The sequence below is a fragment of the Rattus norvegicus genome, chromosome 11 (assembly GCF_036323735.1).
Source record: "Rattus norvegicus strain BN/NHsdMcwi chromosome 11, GRCr8, whole genome shotgun sequence".
Lineage (NCBI taxonomy): Eukaryota > Metazoa > Chordata > Mammalia > Rodentia > Muridae > Rattus > Rattus norvegicus.
In genome coordinates this window covers 79,301,678-79,321,975 of record NC_086029.1, presented here as the reverse complement: position 1 = coordinate 79,321,975, position 20,298 = coordinate 79,301,678, and the positions used below count along the sequence as shown (strand labels likewise).

At 49.4% G+C, this 20,298-nt stretch overlaps 1 protein-coding gene across 6 annotated transcripts in view; it reads left to right on the top strand.

Moving 5' to 3' along the window:
* Positions 1-20,298, top strand: part of Mylk (myosin light chain kinase) — a 247,208-nt gene that overhangs the window by 213,475 nt on the left and 13,435 nt on the right. For all 6 annotated transcript variants that reach the window (NM_001105874.2, XM_006248434.5, XM_039088119.2 and 3 more), the window contains 4 exons: positions 1,242-1,445; positions 8,484-8,701; positions 10,794-10,917; positions 18,338-18,490. In NM_001105874.2, the coding sequence (NP_001099344.2) occupies positions 1,242-1,445; positions 8,484-8,701; positions 10,794-10,917; positions 18,338-18,490 (699 nt within the window). The remainder of the gene's footprint in view (positions 1-1,241; positions 1,446-8,483; positions 8,702-10,793; positions 10,918-18,337; positions 18,491-20,298) is intronic.

Sequence of the window (20,298 nt, the reverse complement as noted above, 5' to 3'; positions counted from 1 at the left end):
TAAGGGTGCAGGACCCACAGTTCATCCCAGTGCCTCTTCCTATGCTCTCCTAGATATAGCTTCTTCCCAAACCGAGAGTCTGTAGATGGAAAGGGAATGGCCCACAGACACATCCCTTACCAGAGGCCTTCTCTGGAGCTGCTCCTGTGGTTCTGCACAGGCTCAGCTCTGTAGGAGCCTTAGCCGAGGTTATCTATGTCTCTGCTCACAGCCTAGCACTCAAACAGAAGGACCAGATTTGAATCTCTCTTTAGCATTCCCTGCACTGGGCCCAAAGTAGCTGGGCCTGACAAGGACCTTCTCTGCAGCAGTGCCAGCTTTGGGGGTGCGCTGGCATGCCCAGTGAGCCTCAGTTCCCACATGATCTTGCTTTGCACTGCCACTGACTGACTTCTCCCTCCGTAGAACATAGAAAACACCACCACTCAGACACCAACAGGCTGTGCCTCTCCCCCCAACTCTCTGTTATCCTTTTATACTCTGGAGGATAAGAGAAGAAAGTGGACGGTGGGACAAGGGGATATAGCTCAGTTATAGAGCATTTGCCTGCTATGTACGAGGGCCTGGATTCCACCCATCACTGAATAAACTGATACAGTGGTGCAAACCTGTAACCCCAGCACTCGGGAGGTACAGGCAGGAGGGTCAGAAGTTCAAAGGCAAGATGGTCACTAGGGACACAGTGGGTTTGAGGGTACAGCTTTTATGTCTGGTGATTTGGAGGAACTAAGGGCACAATGTAGTCCTCTTCTCAGCTCTGGGGCTGAAGTTACCTGGTCGGATAAGAAGAGCCCCTGCTCCCAGCAGGGGCAGCCAGTCCTCCTCCACCCCCCAGGCATCTGATCTAGAATGGAGTAGGAGGAGGGCAGCCATTTAGTAGCTCTGTATTTAGGAAGGAGGACCTCACCCCATCTTCACTGGGACAGGGATGTACGGGGAAGGGAAGAAGCTAGCAGAAATGTTCTTCGATTGTCGAGAGTTATGATCAGCATTTTTTTTTCCTTCCATTAATAGCCCCGCAGTCTCTATTTTAGGTCTGTGAGCCATATACCCGGGTCATGTCTATTCAGCCACGTAGCTATGGGCAATATCTAAGAGAAAAGGCGTGGCTGTGCTCCAATGAGCCTCTGCTGTGAAAAGAGCAAGGCCAAATCTGCCCCCCACAGGCTACACAGTCTGCCACCCCCGGCTTAGAAGAGAGCTCAGCTCAACTTGGCTTTCCTCCTCTCTTTCACTGACAGTGGGAAATTTGGACAAGTCTTCCGACTTGTTGAAAAGAGAACTGGAAAAATCTGGGCAGGGAAATTTTTCAAGGCCTATTCCGCCAAGGAGAAAGAAAACATCCGTCAGGAGATCAGCATCATGAACTGTCTCCACCACCCCAAGCTGGTCCAGTGCGTGGATGCCTTCGAAGAAAAGGCCAACATCGTCATGGTTCTGGAGATGTGAGTAGCACCGTAGTCTGAGAGCCCCCCTACCTGTGTCCTTCCCACTGTCCCAACCCAGCCTCCTCCACCACACAAGGTATGATGGGCGAGATACTCACTGTCACCAGGACCATGGCTGTCCGGTGAGAACCAGAACTGGCCCTGACCCACTGAGCAGCAGCCTGCTAGCAGCCTTGGGACGCCTGCACCCTCGGCCCTTCTGACTTCCTGTGAAACAGCTAGGCTATCACAGGTCCTTGATTTTACAGGGACATTCTCACCTGGAGATAGTGTATGGTGGGAAGGAAGGACCAGGGCAAAGAGAAGGGAGCCCAGATTTTGGGAGTTCAGAATACTGGATTGAGCCCTGCTCCAGCCTTCACTGCTTCTTACTGCCCCACCCCATTCCTCCCCTGTTGAACTCTTTTGATCTCTCTTTGGCCATTAGGTTATACAGAGGCAGGGGAGTGAATCAGATGACCTACAGGCAAGGCTTTCCCAGAATCCATTATTCATCTGTACCCCAGACTTACACACACGCGCGCACACACACGTCACACGCATACATACACAGACGTACTCCAGCATCATTAAGCTAGGTGTTCTTCACAGACAACTTCACTTTCCTTTGTCTAGTCTTATTTTTCTTTCTTTTTTTCGGAGCTGGGGACTGAACCCAGGGCCTTGCGCTTGCTAGGCAAGCGCTCTACCACTGAGCTACATCCCCAACCCCTTATTTTTTTAATATATAAACTCGCACTAAAAATGATAAGGAAACATACAGCAGAGTCTTCTTCCCATCGTTCACTCAGCTTTCCTGTTTCTACACCACCTGAGGTAAATCATTTGGGGGGTCGGGGTGTTGCATTCTCCCCAAGTTCTTTATGAAAATGCAAGCAGACTTAACATCTGCATTCTTACTGTCCTGGAGTTTATCACAGTGACTTGAACTCAGTGTCCAGTACTGGGTGGTTTTCAGTGAGTTGATAGCACAACAAACCTCGAATCCTCAGAACGCCAAGGGGCCTCAGGGTGTGCACAGCACAGTGTGTGCTTGAGCCGTCTGCATTTGATAAGAGATCTGGTGATTTCACGCCTCTTTCGAGTTTGCAAGCTGCCTTTCGAATGTGTGTTTTCCCTGACGCCTGTGTGCACCCGTGGCTTCCATCCCAGAAGTGAAGGTTCACAAGGTGAAAGGGCACATTCACTTGAGGATTCCGAAGGTATTCTCGTACAAAAGGCTGCACATCTGAACTTCAGAATTAGTTCTTTGGAGAGGAGAAGCTGTCTATTCTGGCTGACACTCGTTTGTAGGTAGGAGCAGGCCTGAGCACGGGATAGCTGCCTCTTCTCATCCCTTCTCGCAGTGACATCAGGCACATTCCTCTCAGAAAGTGCTCTTGGGACAGACAGAAATGGCTGAAAGTGCAGATCGGAGTCAGATAACCTTACTCAGATCCCAGGAGCATCCCTCGCAATGTGACATAAGTTACTCAGCTCTGACAATCCTTAGTTTCGCTGTGAAGAAACTGTTCTCTCTCTCTCTCTCTCTCTCTCTCTCTCTCTCTCTCTCTCCCTCCCTCTCTGTCTCTCTCTGTCTCTCTGTCTCTGTCTCTCTCCCCCTCCCTCCCTCTCTCTGTCTCTCTCCCCCTCCCTCCCTCTCTCTGTCTGTCTCTGTCTCTCTCTGTGTCTTTCTCTCTTCCCCTCCCTCCCTCCTTCTCTCTGTCTCTCTCTGTCTCTGTCTCTTTGTCTCTCTCCTCCTCCCCCTCTCTCCCCCTCCCTCCTTCTCTCTCTGTCTCTGTCTCTCTCTCTTCCCCTCCCTCCGTCTCTGTCTCTCTCTGTCTCTGTCTCCCTCTGTCTCTGTCTCTCTCCTCCTCCCCCCTCCCCCTCCCTCCCTCTTTCTCCCCCTCTCCCCCTCTCTCCCTCTCTCTCTCTGTCTCTGTCTCTCTCTCTTCCCCTCCCTCCCTCTTCCCCTCCCTCCCTCTGTCTCTGTCTCTCTCTGTCTCTCTCTGTCTCTGTCTCTCTCCTCCTCCCCCCTCTCCCCCTCCCTCCCTCTCTCTCCCCCTCTCCCCCTCTCCCCCTCTCTCTGTCTGTCTGCCTGTCTGTCTGTCTGTCTCTCTCTCTCTCTCTCTCTCACACACACACACACACACACACATACACACACACACACACACACACACACACACACATACACATACACACAGAGCGAATGCTGTGGGATTAGGTGGAGTTGTGTTGTGAGGCTCAGTGCTCGGCCATAGACAGCTATTAGAAGAGTGATAAGTTGACTTGTTTCCTGTATTCTGGCCTGTTTTCCGCTTAAAAGTATCCTGGGAGCATTTTAACATCTACGTAGATGCTGTGGATAAAGTCCTTTCTCAGGAAGCCTGCCTTCAAGCTCTGCTACTATTAAAATGTGATTTTTTTTTAATTGTTAGGGACTACCAGCCAAAGGGTATTTAGATTAAATAATCTCAAGGCTCCTATCTGGCTGTAGAATTCCACTTTCCGTGGTATCATAAAAGACTCAGAGAATATCTTCATTAGTATCTTGTGGTCAGATTCACAACCACTCCCTTTTAGGAATATTATCTCCCTGCCTGTGACTGTCACAGCTCTCCAAGTCCTTGTGGACTGAGTTTCACACTTGTTTTAGAATGGTTGCTTGGTGTATGCAGTGTGGGTATGTGAGGACATGGAGAAATGTCTTATCTTTAGAAGTTAAACCTTAAGCAAGTTCATGACGGGGGTTGGGGGAGGGCGCAGGAGGCAGGCGAGCCTGGGTAGGGCCAGGCTGCGGCACAGTGGGCAGAATACCATACTTAGCTTGGAATGGGGACTTGGCAAGCCGTGTGGAAAAAAAAGCAGAGAAATAAATGTAAGGAGGTTTCAGCTGGTCTGGCTTTCATCCCTGCACCCCACTCCTCCCCCATGGACAGAGCGAGCCTCACAGGCATAGATGGCAGAGTAGCCTCTATTGTGGTGAGGGTTAAGAGCTTGCTCTGTGATAGGAACTGATAGGTTGGCTCATCATCCAACCTAGTCTAAAACACAACCACAAACAAAGAGAAGGTTAACAATCAGCAGGCCGGGAGCTGGAGAGATCTCTCAGTGGTTAAGAGCACTGACTGCTCTTCCAGAGGTCCTGAGTTCAATTCCCAGCAACCACATGGTGGCTCACAACCATCTGTAATGGGATCTGATGCCCTCTCCTGGTGTGTCTGAAGACAGCGACAGTGTACTCATATAAATAAAATAAAATAAATCTTAAAAAAAAAAAAAAAACAGTCAGCAGGCCAATTGAGAGAAATTAAATGTATCCCAGAGTCTTGGCCTTGGATGTGTGGGGAATAAGGAAGACTATGTCTGCAGCCTGTCTGACTTTGGGTTTCTGGACAAGCCCCAAGCATACAGCTTCTCCTTTTGGAAGTCCCTGAGACCATGGTGATGGGTGCCTGAGTCCTAGAGAGGATATGAAGTTTTAGCTGGATACCTGGTGAATGATGTCATCTCTGTTCTACTGTTAGCAACATTTATAAAAGAGCATCCAACTGGCTGCCAAGAGGCAAAGAGTAGAGACTAGGTACCAAGTCCCTGGATAACATTGTCCTCTCTAGCTGCCGGGGAAGATTTGCACAGACCTGCAGCTCTAGGGATAAGCTTGGTCCCTTGGGTGAGTAGTGTTTGTGATAGTATCCATTATTTATTCACTCAATAGCAGTTTATTAAGAGCATCTTGTGCCATCTTGGCCCATGTCTATAGATAGCAGCCTTTAGCAACCCACTGTCTTCTCCCCGCAGTCTTTACTAAGAGAAACATACAGAACTATGAAGCTTGGTACTTAACTCCTGGCATACCAGGATGTTGCTGAAGAAGAGCTTTAGAGATAGATAAAGCTGAATAGGTGTGAGCATATGTGAACCAATATTGAATAAGTTATGTATCTTTACACATGCAGCCCTATGAGCTTCATAGCTTAAGACATCTACACTTATGGCTGTCTTCTCAAAACATTTTAAACTTAGAGGAGGCTACCTGGGGGCACCTTGTCTGTACCAGATACTGGCAGCTGCAAGTCAAATCCTGGAGAAGATCCAGTCTTCATGCATCTATGAGGACCAGCAACTGAGCCAAGACAGGCTTGATACAAGGAGTACAGAGACGAGGACTAGAGACCCTCAGAAGGAAGTGTCATTTGTGTAGAAGTAGGGAAAGGCTTTTCAAGAACTTGAGCATCAATTCCTCACAGGATTGAACGTAGAGTATTCAGGGTTTCCCAAACATGTCTGGTCATTCAAGTGACCTATAGACTTTTAAAATATGGATCCTCAGATTCCTCCCAATACTTTACAAAAGCAAATCTCTGAGGGAAGATAGTGAGAACCTGCATTTTCTCATGTATGTGTGAGGTTATTGGATATTCTGGAGCTCCATTTACAGACAGTTGTGAGATTTCCTGTGGTTCTGAGAATTGAACCTGGTTCTCTGGACAAGCAGCCAGTGCTCTTAACCTGTGAGCCATCTCTCCATCCCCAAGAATCTGTATTTTCAAATACATAATCCAAATTACTCTTTAAAAGGAAAAAAAGATATATAACTTGCTAGTACATGTTCTGCATAGTTTGCCTATAGTGTTAACTCAAGAGGTGGTGATGTTTTTATCCATATCTTACAGATGAAGAAATTGTAGCTGTGGCCTAACAATAGAGTTTGTCTTAGAGTTTTCCTGGAAATCTGTAGAAATGAAGCTTCAGGACAAGAGACGCCACCTGCTGGCAATGCAGGGTCTTTCTTCTCTGTGTGGTTCTAAAGTGTCTGTTCTAGCTCCTTCTAGTGGACAGTGATACTCACTGAGGGTTACCAGACTTCCAGAGGAGTCATACGGTTGTAGAGTTCTACAGGCTCTGTAGTCTTCTTGTCTCTCCTGCAAGAGTCGGTGACAAGAAACTGCCTGGCACAAAGTCACAGCTTGTAAGACTCAGAGACTGGATTCACACCTGGCTCTGTGCATTCTGCCTGTAGGAGAGCTTGTTCAGACAGTACTCGAAGGACTGTCGGCCACTGTAGAAAACAAGGTTACCGACACCTGGATGCCACAAAGGTCAGCCAGCATTCATATGGCTCTAAATCCTCTGAGGAGTAAGCAGGAGAAGTAGGTCTGGAGGCCTGGGGCCGGGGAATCATAAGACAGCAAAATCAGACATCATGGCTATGCATATACATAGGGCAATACGCTGGCTAACTAAGGTTAGCAGTAGATGCCCAGTTGTAGGTTCTAGACATGGGGTAGATTGCACACATCCAGGATACAACATCTACCAGGTAGAAAGGCAAGGAAGGCATTCTAGCAAGACAAGTTAGCTATGGCTGGAGAGAGCAAACTCTCACGGTCAGCAGACTTATTATAACTACTATGTAAGAGACTATATTCAACCAACACCAGACATTTTACTGAGGATTCTGATTCTCAAAGATAGTTTGCTGTTCCCAACTATGCAAGTATATTCTTATACTCTTTAAGAAAGTGACTATTTGGGGGTTGGGGATTTAACTCAGTGGTAGAGCGCTTGCCTAGCAAGCACAAGGCCCTGGGTTCTGTCTTCAGCTCCGGAAAAGAAAAAAAAAAGAAAAAAGAAAGTGACTATTTGAAATATCAGTTCCCTGTACCTAAAAGGCCCAGCTAGGGCCTTTGTTGTGGTAAAGATTAAAAGAGGAATGTTTTCTATCAGTTCCTACCAGCCGGATCCACTCACTCTGGCTGCTACTCTACCACGAGGTTCACAAGCCACCCTTTCCTGGCTGTCTCCCTTTTAGCCACCCTCTCATCATGGTCCCTTAGGTGGTAGTTACCATAACTGGCACGCACACACACACACACACACACACACACACACACACACACACACACCTCATTCTGCGGGTCCTTGCTCGTTTTCATTCTGCGCGGGCAGCAGAACCAGATCTGCATGCTCCAATTGCCTCTCAGCTATTTCTTTCACACACTGTCCTCTTTAGCCCAGTAAATCAAAGTTTCAGAAACTTTTAATTTAGCAATTAGATTTACATGTTAAATTCCCAATCCACAATACATTCACATAACAAATTCACTGCCAATTAATAAAGATTTAAACCGCCCACCTAGACAAGACAAAATCAGCCCAGCCCACCTGGATCTGGGTCGTCCTGCTCTGTTGTCTCCATCTTGATTTTTCTTGCTCCTCTTCCTCCTCCTTCCTTCCTAGACTTTCCCCCACCTACCCTTCTTTCTCATCCAATGATAGGCTACACCTTATCCTGGACATGCCTTGCTGCATAATGACATCATCCTACAGGTCTGTGAGATAAAAAGACTACTAGGGACCACCTTTCTAATCTCATTCATATTCATTCATGCCTGGCCTGAGGGCTTGACAGATTTTAGGTGCTTCCCTGAGCTCTCCAGTAGCCTAGTAGGTTTATGTGTAGAAGAATGAATGATGCTTGGAAAGCTGTGGAAACTTGGCTTGTGCTCACTCATGCGCGTGTGCATGTGCGCGCGTGCGCACACACACACACACACACACACACACACACACACACACACACACACACACACTGGCCTACCTTGGCAGGATCCCCCTAGAATCCTATAGTGTGACTGCACACACATGTATACATTCACACACACACACACACACACACACACACACAAACACAAACACACAGGCACACCCTGCCATCCTGGCCCCTAGAATCCTATGGCATGACTGCATACATGTGCATACATGCATACACACACACACACACACACACACACACACACACACACACCAGCCTTGGAAGGATACCATGCCAACCTGCCCCCTAGAATCCTATAGTGTGACTGCACACACATGCATACATTCACACACACACACACACACACACATCCTGGCCCCTAGAATCCTATGGTGTGACTGCACACATGTGCATACACACACACACACCCCACACTCACACACACACATCCTGGCCCCTAGAATCCTGTGGTGTGACTGCAGTGCATTTCCTGCCTCCTCCTCCTGTCCCCACAGTGTGTCAGGGGGTGAGCTATTTGAGCGCATCATTGATGAGGACTTCGAGCTAACAGAGCGGGAGTGCATCAAGTACATGAGGCAGATTTCGGAAGGGGTGGAGTACATCCACAAGCAGGGCATCGTGCATCTGGACCTCAAGCCTGAGAACATTATGTGTGTCAACAAGACAGGCACCAGGATCAAGCTCATTGACTTCGGCCTGGCACGAAGACTCGGTAAGGCCCGTCTGCCTGCCCCATTGTTGCTACTATGTAGTGGCAATGGCTGTGTGTGTTCTACACACTGCATATTGGAAATGTACAGTGTCGGAGCCAAAGTCCAAGACCAGTAAGACTTCTCAGGTTCAAATCCAGTCCCTACCACTCGCTGCTGTATCACTCTAAACCTCAGGTTCCTTTTCTGTAAGGTAGACTTAACTGCTCCTGCTCCACAGGGTTGCCAGGCTGCTAATGCATAACAGCAACATGCACAGTAAGCACTTTGGCCTTAACTACATATTTGATGATGGTAATAGTGCTGATGGTGATGGTGGTGAAGGTGATGGTGATGATGACAACAACAATGACATCATCATTAGTGACAGCAACTTGTTTTGGTGGTGACGGCGCCTCACATCGGCATTACATCACATTTTAAAGAGTACTTTCTCATTCAAAGAAAATGTGTAACCAGCCTCATTCATCCTTACTCAGAGGAAGATGGAGAATTTGTAGGCTAGGAGATACAAGAGTCTCCAAAGCTTGGTCCAGCAGGTTCCACCATGGGCCAGTACTGATGTACTGAGGCTGGACACAGGGACCCTGGGCCCAGCTCAGTGTGCTCAGGAAGCTCTAGAACCCTCTGCTATCAGCACCTTGCTACTTCTGACATCTTCTGACATCTTAAGCAGGAAGAAGGTGTGAGGAGTGATCAGAACCTCTTTCTAGGTACTGAAGTCTTTACGGTCAGCAACTGTGCCTCATGTGCCCCTATCTCGTGTCCAGTCTGCCCCTGTGGCTCTCTGGCTCTATTATTGAGCAATGTCCTTCCCTTCCTCCTAAACACTGTTCTGTTAATACACAGCCATGGGACTCAGGTGAGCCAGTCTATATTCCATCATCCTGTGAGAAGCAAGAAATAGTTGGACGAGATAGTACCTGGTAAACCTCTCAGGACCTCCAGACCCGGGTGAGGCTATGCTGGTCATCCGGAGGACACAGAGCTCTCAGTGAGGTGCTCCTAGGCCTGGACTTACTTGACGGTCAGCACGGCATGGCCATGACCTTCCCTGATGCGGAGAACCTACCCTATTCTACTCTCTTCTGCCACCAGGAGGGGGATGGACAGTGGCCAGTACGTAGAATTTTCCTTTGGCCCGTAACCACCCATAAGTGGAACAGATAGGGAAGCACTGGCCTCAGGAGCTGGCAGCGACAGAGCCCGAGGAACACTGTGTTCCTGTGCCTTGATAGTGGGACACTGTAGGAGCAGCAGTATCTGAGGACCGAAGAACAGGGAAGCAGTCATAATACAGCAGGGGGATTGGGTGTGGGCTAGAGAGGGGCTTTGGGCCATTAAGGCCTTTGTTTAGAATATTGACATGGGTCCAGATGTGTTGAGCCACACCAGATGTGGCTCCCAAGCCAAAGCCTAACCACTGCTGGCATCGCCTATCTGGACTGCACCACTGATGGGCATCTCTGCTCCTTTATGGCCAAGGTCTACCACTTTGGAGGTTAGGCTCCTGTGACGACTGTCTAAGCAGCTGGAGAAGAGCAAAAGAGGTTTAGAATAAATGGGAGAGGCAATGGACATGGTCCAGCAATCAGACCATCTGAGTCCAAGTTCCAGCCGCCTCTAATGAGCTGAATGGGGGAGTGACTTCACTTCCCGGCACCTCCCTTTTGTCCTGCGTAGCATGGCATCGTCCCTATCTCCTAGCATTGATGAGAATGTTAAGCTATGAGAATCCTTCTAACGACAAAAGAATTATCCAATAGAAAGAGAAATCCCTGTGACGTTGGCAACCAAGAACATCGGACCTAGTGAATGCTAGCACAGCTGTCTACTTGAGATCGCTGAGCACAAGTCACAGTCGCTGCCTTGGGGGGCAAGAGCTTGTAGAGGCATGGACCTATGAAAGAACCAGTCAGGGACAGGCACTTTAATGTCCTCTTCTCCCCCAACTCTGGGCATTTGAGTATATGGGTATAGTCAAGGTGAGTCTATGGCTTGTTGGCTTTCTTGGTGTGTCTGTCACAGAGCTGAGAAGGCCCTGCCCAGCTCCGTGATATGCCATCAACTGACCCCTCTCTCTTCTGGTTTCAGAGAACGCTGGGTCTCTGAAGGTCCTCTTTGGGACCCCAGAGTTTGTGGCTCCTGAGGTGATCAACTATGAGCCCATCGGCTACGCCACAGACATGTGGAGCATCGGGGTCATCTGCTATATTCTGTGAGTTCCAAGGCTCCTGGTGGGCTGGGGAGACAGTGGGGGAGGGGCCAGAGTGAGTCATGGGAGACCACACCCTCCAAGCAGAAGGGTCATAGGTTCCCATTCCCATCTCTGCCAGCCCACCCTGCTCCTGGGCTCCCAGCGAGTGAGTATCCTGCATCACCCTTCTGTAGCCACATCTAGTGCAACACACCCACTGGGTGCCATACTGTCATCCCCGGTGCTGGCCACCTGGGGACTTTGGTCAGGTTCATATGATGAGAGGAACCCAGAGGGGATTCTGTGCCTCTTCACTGTCTGCTGAGGACAGAACCCCATCCTCACAGGATGGACACCACAGTCCGCCACATATCTCACGCCAGTGAGTGTACTGATTAGTAGACACTTTTCATGGAAAGGCATGTGTGGGAACAACAGACACCAGAAATCAATCCAGTCATTAGAGTTAGCAATGCTGGAGGGAAAGAGGAGAAGTCAACAGTGTATGCCAGTGCTTGGCAACCCATAATATACCTGATCTCTGTGGCAATGCCTCAGATTGCAAGCATTGCCTCGGGGCTGGGTGGCCTGAGACACCACACTTATAACAGGACCTGGGAGCCATGGTGTTTGCCCAAGGTTACATTTGGAGTAACTGATCTCCATCTTCCTTTTGTTGGGTTGTGCTGAGCCCAATGTCATCAGCCTTAGAAGCAGCCCTCGCTCGGACCTGTGCTCCAACATGCTGGTGTGGGGTAATCTCCCTAAAGCTGTGGCATACATGCAATTGCTAAAAACATTGTTATTGGGATTATAGTTCAGTCAAGGTGAAGCTCAGTCAGGAGAGCGCTTGCCCAGAATGCATGGGGTACTGGGTTCAGTCTTCATTACTGCATAAAAACACCCAGATATAGGAGAACATATTTCATTCCCAGCACACGAGAGATGGAGATAGGAGAATAAGGAGCTCAAGGTTACCCTCAGATACAGAGCCAGCCTGGGCTACACGAGACCCTGTTTTAAAATATATACGTGGGGCTGGGGATTTAGCTCAGTGGTAGAGCGCTTACCTAGGAAGCACAAGGCCCTGGGTTCGGTCCCCAGCTCCGAAAAAAAGAACCAAAAAAAAAAATAAAATATATACGTATGTATATTTGTATTAAGGCAAGGGGGAAATTAAGTATTGTTCATAGAAAATTTAAGGAGGCTGGATCACTCAGCGGTTAGGAACATTTACTTTCTTTGCAAAGGACCCAGGTTCAGTTCCCAGCACCCACATCAGGCAGCTCACAACTGCCCACCACTCCAGTTCCAGGGGATCCGAAGCCTCCTTCTGGCTCTGATGGGTGCCTGCACACATGTGATGCACCCAAGTTCATGCAGGTACATGTATACACAAACACACTTACATATTGATTATTTAAGTTAACTCAAGGAGCCTCTCAAAGAGTACAATCTAAGACATTTGGGATCTTCAGCCAGGGTGAAAGGTGACTCATAATGCCCAGGTGATTTACGGAGCGCTGTTAGAAAAGCTTTGGTGTGGTGGGGCTTTCCATATCCTCAGAGGGTCAACGCCACCGTGGCCTGTGAGGACAGCCTCCTTCAGTTAGATTTGTATCATAGCATCTGTGCCACAAGTCACGCCCCTCCCTGTCTGGAGTCACCGTCCCCCTGGCCAGAGAAGAACCCATGCATTTCTGCCTTTTCCTGTGCTCTCTAGGAGGAGCTACTAGTGACTGAGGACACTGCACGAATGCTTTCTTCATGTTCCTGCCTAAGGGGAGAACAGAGAGCCATGAGCTCGGCCTGTCTTTTCTGTAGCTTCTGAGCCAACCAGAGCTCATTTTGGTCTCTGGGCCCTAGTGAAACACTGAACTCCTCAGAAGCCTTGTTTGGTCAGCTCGCTCTGGCCAGACCCTGCTGGTACCACTTCAGCTTAATTTGGTCCCAGAACTCGCGGCACTGCCTGCTGTGGGAGGCTACTGTGGCATGGGGATCATCTGATCCGTGGATTTCACAAAGGCAGGTCTGATCTCAGCACAGACGCAGAGTGGGTCATGGCAGGGGTTTGATTGTATTGGACATCAAAATGCATGGCGTCATGGAAGCTGCGTGGTTGGCCACTTTCCATGGTCTGGGCAGGTGACCAAGTGTTCCATTTTGCTCGGAACTAATAGTTTCCTGGGGTACAGGACTTTGAGCACAAAAATGGGGATGGTCCCAGACAGACCAGGACAAACTGCAGTGGTGACAGGACTGCTTGGTCAACTCTGACGATGAGCACATCCCTGTGTCCCACGGTGGGTTGAAGAAACAACAAATACAACCAGGATCCGGCAGCCCTTGGGTCCTCTCATGCTTACTGTCCCAGGAACCAACACCATTCTTTCTTCTGAAGTTACGGGTCAGTTCTCTCTGTTCCCGGACTTCATGAAAGGACCCAGAGGGAAGTGACTGGCTTCCTTTAGTCAACGCTGGGAATCTAATTCATACCGTTACACGCAGCTGTGGATGGCTTGTTACCCAGGCTCTGCAGCACGGCATTGTGTGGACATAATCCACATAATCCAGTGTGCGCTAGGACCTTAGGCACCGCTCAGTTTGTAATGTCACAGCCTTCTGGCACACGTGTCTTTTAGAGAGAGTGCTGTGTATGTGACACTGGAAGTTGTCTTGTTGAGTCGGAAGAGCACTGTATTTTAAAATAACAATTATTGCCGGTTGTGTTGGCACACGCCGGTAGGATTTGCTGAGGGAGGCAGAGGCAGGAGGATCACGAGTTCAAGGCCAGCCTGGGCTACACATTAAAATAACAATTATTGTAGATACTATCTTACCCCCCCCCCCCCATTGCTTACTAGATTGCTTTTAAAGTGAAGACTAAGAGATAAGGACTTCTTTTTAAATAAGGAAGATAACCTTGATGTAGAGGCACCACCCTGGTGTCAGGAGTAAAGACAGGGATGGGAGGGAGGCGGTGAGTTGGCTTCACCCAGCTCAGTGTCCTGACGGCTGCCCCCTTTGCTGTAAGAGCTCTCTGGAGTACCTGAAGGGCTGATTCAAGTCTGGGAGTCCTCTTTGGAGCTGGGTTCTCTCGGCAGAACGCAGGATGCTAAGAACAAAAGTCGAAGCCAACAAAACGGCTCCCTTTAAGCCCCGACGTGCAGAACGGGAGCAGCTGCTGAAGCAGTGGGAAGAGGCCCTCGGGTGTCCTGTGGCATCCTATGTCCTTCCTCATCCCTCTCTTCAGAGCTGGGTCATCTACTGAACGGTTCCTGTGCTGACCCCTCCCACCTTTGAATAGAAAGCTCTCCTGATCGTTGCTCAAGAACCGGTGAGTGCTGCTGGATGCCATTGGCCAGATAGTAATGTGTTCCACACCTGTTGGTGCACCGTCATGGCTGGCAATGCAGGGGGATCCGACCTCACTGTGAGAGCTGGAATCCTTGGAGAATCCAGCTCTGGAATTGGTGCAGATCCTATCTTTGCGTAGAAGCAATGGCAGCTCTGAGGTTATTCTCCTGAAGGGAATGATTCCTTGGGTCTCCTTCTGAAGTTAGCTTTGCTCAGCAGGTAGAGAATGTGGAGGAGCTCCAGGCCACATTCCCAGACGTAGATCATAACCCAGCCTTCCTGAGACCTCCCTCCCTCCAGCTAGGTGTTCCCATACACCTTGAGGAGAGCCACTCTTGTCTGAGCCCTGTCTCAGCCCTGCTCCTCCATTCCTGCCTTTCCTACCTGTGTTTCCCATCCTCCCAACTGCATCAGCCACTCGCCCCTCCCACTTCAGCTCCTTGTGAAGTCCTTGCCACCTCCAAAGAGCCAGGGGCCTCCCCTAACACTGTATGCAAATGAGGGAAATGCTGAGGGAGGAGTCATGTGTGGCTGTGGCCTCTTGTCTGCACTGCTGGGACTGGGTTGCCCTCAGCTCTGCTGACCCAGGCTTTCATCTGATTCCCTGCCTCTCTGGTCCCTTGCCCAGCCCAGCCACTTTCTTCAGGCTTTGCTTCCCAGAGACTCCAGCTCTGGGAAACATAATTAAACGCTGGCTTAGCCCTCAGTTCTTCCCGTGAGTCCGTTCTTTCGAATTGTCCACTGGAGAATCTTAAGGGTGAGATGGGATAAAGCCTAAACTCTTCTGAAGCACTCAGTAGTTCTACCAGCAGGCATGGCCCCGTAACTGCCACTGTCGCCAGATTATGTCTGTGGCTTTAAAGACAGTGATGGAGCAAGCGCAGTCCCAGGGACATTTCTGTGCTCTCTACTCTCCTGACAGCTCACCCTGAGGAAAGAGCAGGCTGCAGCCGCAGGGTTGCTAGCACTGTCTGCTGTGGGGAGACTAGGAATGAATTGATGCCAGACATAGTGACCTTAATCCCACAACATAGGAGGCAGGCTGATCTCTGGGTTTGAGGCCAGCATGGTCTACAGAGCAAGTTCCAGGATAGCCAGGGCTACCCAGATAGGCCACATCTTGAAAAACAAAAACAAAAAAAGTTAAACCATTAGGTGCCAGAGAGTTGGCTCAGCAGTTAAGAACGCTTGCTGACCTTGAAGAGGACTTGGTTCCCAGGACCTTGATGGCTCACAACCCTCTATAACTCCGATTTCTGACACCCTCTCCTAACACCCTCAGGCAGCAGGCGCCCATGTGTTACGCAGCCATATATGCAGGCCCTCATATACGTAGAACAAATGGGCATTAGGCAGCCAGGGCTGGGGGATCCGGTGGACTGAACGAAGCCTGCTTTAGCCTATGTTTGCCCCAGTCGGATGCCCAGCGCTGTTAGAACACCCTGAAGCGAAAGCTTGATGACTCAGGTTTCAGAATGGCTGTCAAGAATCCACATCCTTGAGAGAGAAACCAAGTAGCCAAGAACTTGCCCAGGCAGATAGCAATTTTATGAAAACTGGGTAAGTCCTTTGATTTAAAACTAGATAACACTGGGGGGTGGGGGGTGTCCTATGACATTAGTGTATTTGCTAACTGGTTAATAGTTTGGGTTCCCCCCCCCAAAGGTAAAAATACACATGACCCTCTATGCAAATTCTAGCAACAAAGCCCTAAATAGAAAGAAATAGAAGCTTCAAACGAAGCACAGCATATACACCATCCCAGCATCTGTAAATCAAAAGCTCCCGCTTTAATGACTCATGAGTCTGAGGCCAGCCTGCACTGCACTACAGACTGAACCAGAAAGATAACAGAATATAACAGAAATATCACTGAAACTCGAGCACTGCTAAAACGTTCTACTTTCCCTCTCATGCTGTGTGTGCCAGTACTGTAAGTTTCGAATTCAAGGGGAACTTGGGCGAGTGGGGACCTGGGCAGGACAGAGTGTTTCAGAGGGTTGTGCTGCCAGGAAGGAGCTGTGCCAGGCCAGAGGCTGGGGCTCCCTGTGCCTGCATCGTGGACAGCGATTAAGACCTATCTCTGCAGGATTCCAAGGCCTAATTAGGAAAGGAGGCGTGCAGAAGGGGCCTCTCCGCATTCCGCAGCACCTCCTCACACTGCTCTTTGCTTGTCTCGCTGTCTTTTGGAGCAACGCAGGACTGCCCCCCCCCACCCACCCCCCCGTGCTTCTAACAGAATGTGTAAAGGCAAGCAAAAGTAGGTGCTCACAAGCAAAGACAGGCTGCATCTTGTCGGAGCCTGCTAAGGACACACACATCACACGGAGGTGGAGGGAGCTGGGAGGTCCCCAGGAAACCCACCCCAGTCATCATGGGATCAAAATGGAGTAGCACAGAACAGTGTAAACACAAGGACTGGTAACCTCTTGCTCAAACCCTCTTGGGTACGCGACCAAAAAAGGATTTAGATTGCATTCGTGCGTGAACTTAAGTCAGCATCTTGCTTAAGAAACGCTGTTGGCAATAGTTTAGCATTACTCAAACCCACAAGTGTATTAACTAGAGTGAGAAAATCCACAAGCCAGCTCCCTACTCTTTGTACTTGCATTCATTCAGCAGAGGACTTCTCGCGTGGCCAGCTGTCTCCCAGTGTTTCAAGTGGGTGTCGTTCAAGCACAGTGTTCGGGTCCGAGTAGATTTCATAAGCTGAGGTCTTTTGGACGCTGAGCAACTCCAGCAGCTGGCAGTGCCTCGTTGTTTATGATGATGGGTTAATAAGGACATAAGGGGGCCTTAGATATATTTCATGTATATAGACAGGGTCAGGAGAGAGCTAGGCATATACTTTTCAAACGGGCTGTTTGTTGAAGCATTATTAACAATTTCAAGGAGGTGGCAATAGAGCATCAAGGCTAGACTTGAGGTTTATCTCAGGGTGTGACTCCAGGTGGCTTGCTGGCTTGCTGGCTTGCAGAAAGGGTGCATGGAGGTCACATGTGAGACCACAGTGTGTTCTGTTTGGGATGGCTGCCTTTCAAACTGTATTTTGCTTAGGTTATGGGGAGATAGTAGAGGTTATCTAGAACCGTAGGATATGCGTGGTGCCAGATAAACCCTAACTGTGGACTTCCCAGTGTGCAAGGGTGATGCACACAGCTTCTTAATCTGCATAGAAATTTGAGCATGCAGCAGCAGTCAAGGGTCGGCCTGTGGACCCAGGCTCCAAGTTTCACATCTCAATGTCCGGGAATCTTTGGGCAGGCTACCTAACATATTCTGGGCCTCGCTTGCTGTCGCCGTATAATGAAGTGAAGATTACCTGTGTTCTAGGGCAATGTGAAGATTAAATGAGTTCATCTATTTCAGACCTTCACACCGCAGGTGGTAAAGTGAGCTCAGTGCCTTCTGCTAATGAAGAGGGGACAGGGACCATAGAGTTGAGAGACTCTTTCAGAGCAGGAAGAAAAGGTGGTCTAGAGAGTGTGGACAATGCCAAGGTCGGTCACTCAGCTAGCAAAGAGGCTACACTCTGTCCTCTGCCACATAGCCTGTGTTCCAGTGTGACATAAATGCCAGAGGCAGCCGACACCTCCTTGCTGATTAAAAGCCCTCGAGTTTATTTAGCTAACATTTGATGAGCCACCTTTGTATGGTGTCTCCCCCAACCCCGGAGAGCTGGAAGTGTATAAAGTAGGAGACTGGAGAAGAGTATCCAGACTACATAGGAGGAAGGAGCCCCCTGAGGGGTTTATAAGGAGTGAGGGCTAGCCTGAGGTTGGGGTAGAAGAGGGAGATGGAGGGGTTTCTCAGGTCGATTTTATGCATAGTCTGTAGTTTAATCAGCCTCACAGGTGGTTAATATAAGGGTTGGGGATACCCCTCGGTGCAGTGAGTGACTGAGGAGAGGTATAGAAGCCCTGCGGATTTCCTCTTGGAGAGAGGAAAGGCAGGTGCAAGCTCCATCTGGTGTATGCTTGGAGTACAGTCTGAGCCCCACCTTCGACCTCAGCTCTCACTTGGAGGAGTCGTGTCCCCCCAGCCCAGAACCGGCTCATTCTTGATCTACTTCTCTCCTCCCCAGGGTCAGCGGACTTTCCCCCTTCATGGGTGACAATGATAACGAAACTTTAGCCAATGTCACTTCAGCTACCTGGGACTTCGACGACGAGGCGTTCGATGAGATCTCGGAAGATGCGAAGGACTTCATCAGTAACTTGCTAAAGAAAGATATGAAGTAATGAGCGGGCAGTATCCCAGCAGTCTTTGCCTAGTTCTGGGAGGCAGGGCTTTCCTTTACCTGTGAAGCTCCCTCTTGCTGGTCCTACACCAGTCCTATGTTCCCTGGAGAGGAAGGATTGTCCAGTGCGAGCCCAGCCCATGGTTGTGTGGAGTGGTCCCTACTTCCTGGTCTGAGGCACCTGCCCCACTTTCTATGCTTCTAAGCATAGAAACCCCCACTGGATTGGTGACCCCTGAACAAGGATCCCTGGGAAGGGACAGCTTCTCTGTGATGATTGGCCTTTTATAGTCTGTTTGGCTGTGGCCCTCAAAGTCCTATAGACCTCCACAGGCGCTCTTCAAGGCTCAAGGGGGTTGAGGTGGGGGAATGCCTGCCTAACTTACAAGCGCAGACAACAGAAATGGCCAACCACCCATTGGAGAGGCCTCGTTATATCCCCACATTATTCTGGCTCGGTGCTTCACTCACGTCGAAATCATTCCTTCTAACACACAACACAGTAGTGAGCAATGGATGCTGGGATACCCCTGCCTTTGATGGCAAGCTTTGAAGAAACTGTGTAACAAACAGCCTTTGTCATAGTTGGAGTGAGGCTAGGTGGGCAGAGGTTACACGGCTTGTGGGTGTATCTCTCCAGGTGTGTGGAGTCGGCTAAACTCAAGCCAGCAGTTAAGAGGCTCTGCTTGAGAGGCTCTGTGCTCCTCAGGAGAGCTACTTGGCAGGGAGCTCTAGGGTGCCATTCTATGAATGAGCATCCAGAGGCAGAGTCTGTTTCCAGTACCCCAACCCTACCCCCAGCTCTGAGTGGGATTTGGCAATAGGGGATAGTTGGGGCCATGCCAAGGGAGGTACGGACATAGGCGGTGTGGCAGGAGCAGGCAAGAGCCAGCCACCTCCAGGGATAGGCAAAAAGTTCAGAGCTGGCAGGTGACTTCGCAGCCTGGCTTCCACTTGTCCGTCTGTGGCTCCCTGTGCTGTAGCTTGCTACCTCCCTCCCACCCTAGGAATAGGAGAGCGGTTGCTATGGGAGGAGGCTCTTGGAGTCCTTCGTAGGTGACTGTATCTGTTTCTCCAAATGCCGTTCATCTGAATCCTCCTGAGCCTCCCCAGGTGATATCCACACTTCCTCACAGTGCAGTTCCTGCCTCTTAATGGCCACAGCTGTGTCAGAAGTAGGCATGACCCAAAAAGAATCTGGGTATCACAGGAGTCTGGGTTCCCTTTCATGGTGAAGGTTTCTGCTCCCAAGATAAGATAGCTCCCTTCCGATAACTCTGGCCCAAGGATGGCTTTTGGAAGCTAGACTTCATTCGTACATTTGACAGATGAGGCATTATTTGTACCTTGTTTTCTCATGTGCTCTTAAAATGATTTAACAACAGACCGTATAGGGCTTCTCTGTGCTCATAAAATGAACTCGCCCAAAGAATCAGTTTCATCAAATAGAGTAGAACATTAAATCCTTAAACCCAACATATCTTCCACCAAAGACCACTAGCTGTCATTTTTTAATGTCTGTGATAAAGTTATGCTTGCAAAATGCAGACATTAAAAGGACGTCAGTCAACTTAAGACATCATGATCCCTTATCTAAAGATTCCCCCACACTGAACCATGCCTCTCTCTAGCCACTTTCCTCTGTATTAGCATGTGGTTCTTCGGACTTAGTCTTGTTGCAGTTAAAATGATGCCCCTGAAGTGTTTCTAGATTCTAAAAGTTGTCAGAAAGGTGAAACGCAGTTCCCAGGCTGCTGTAACTTAGAAGTTGCCTGTACGTAGGACATGCCTCTTTGGATTGTGAC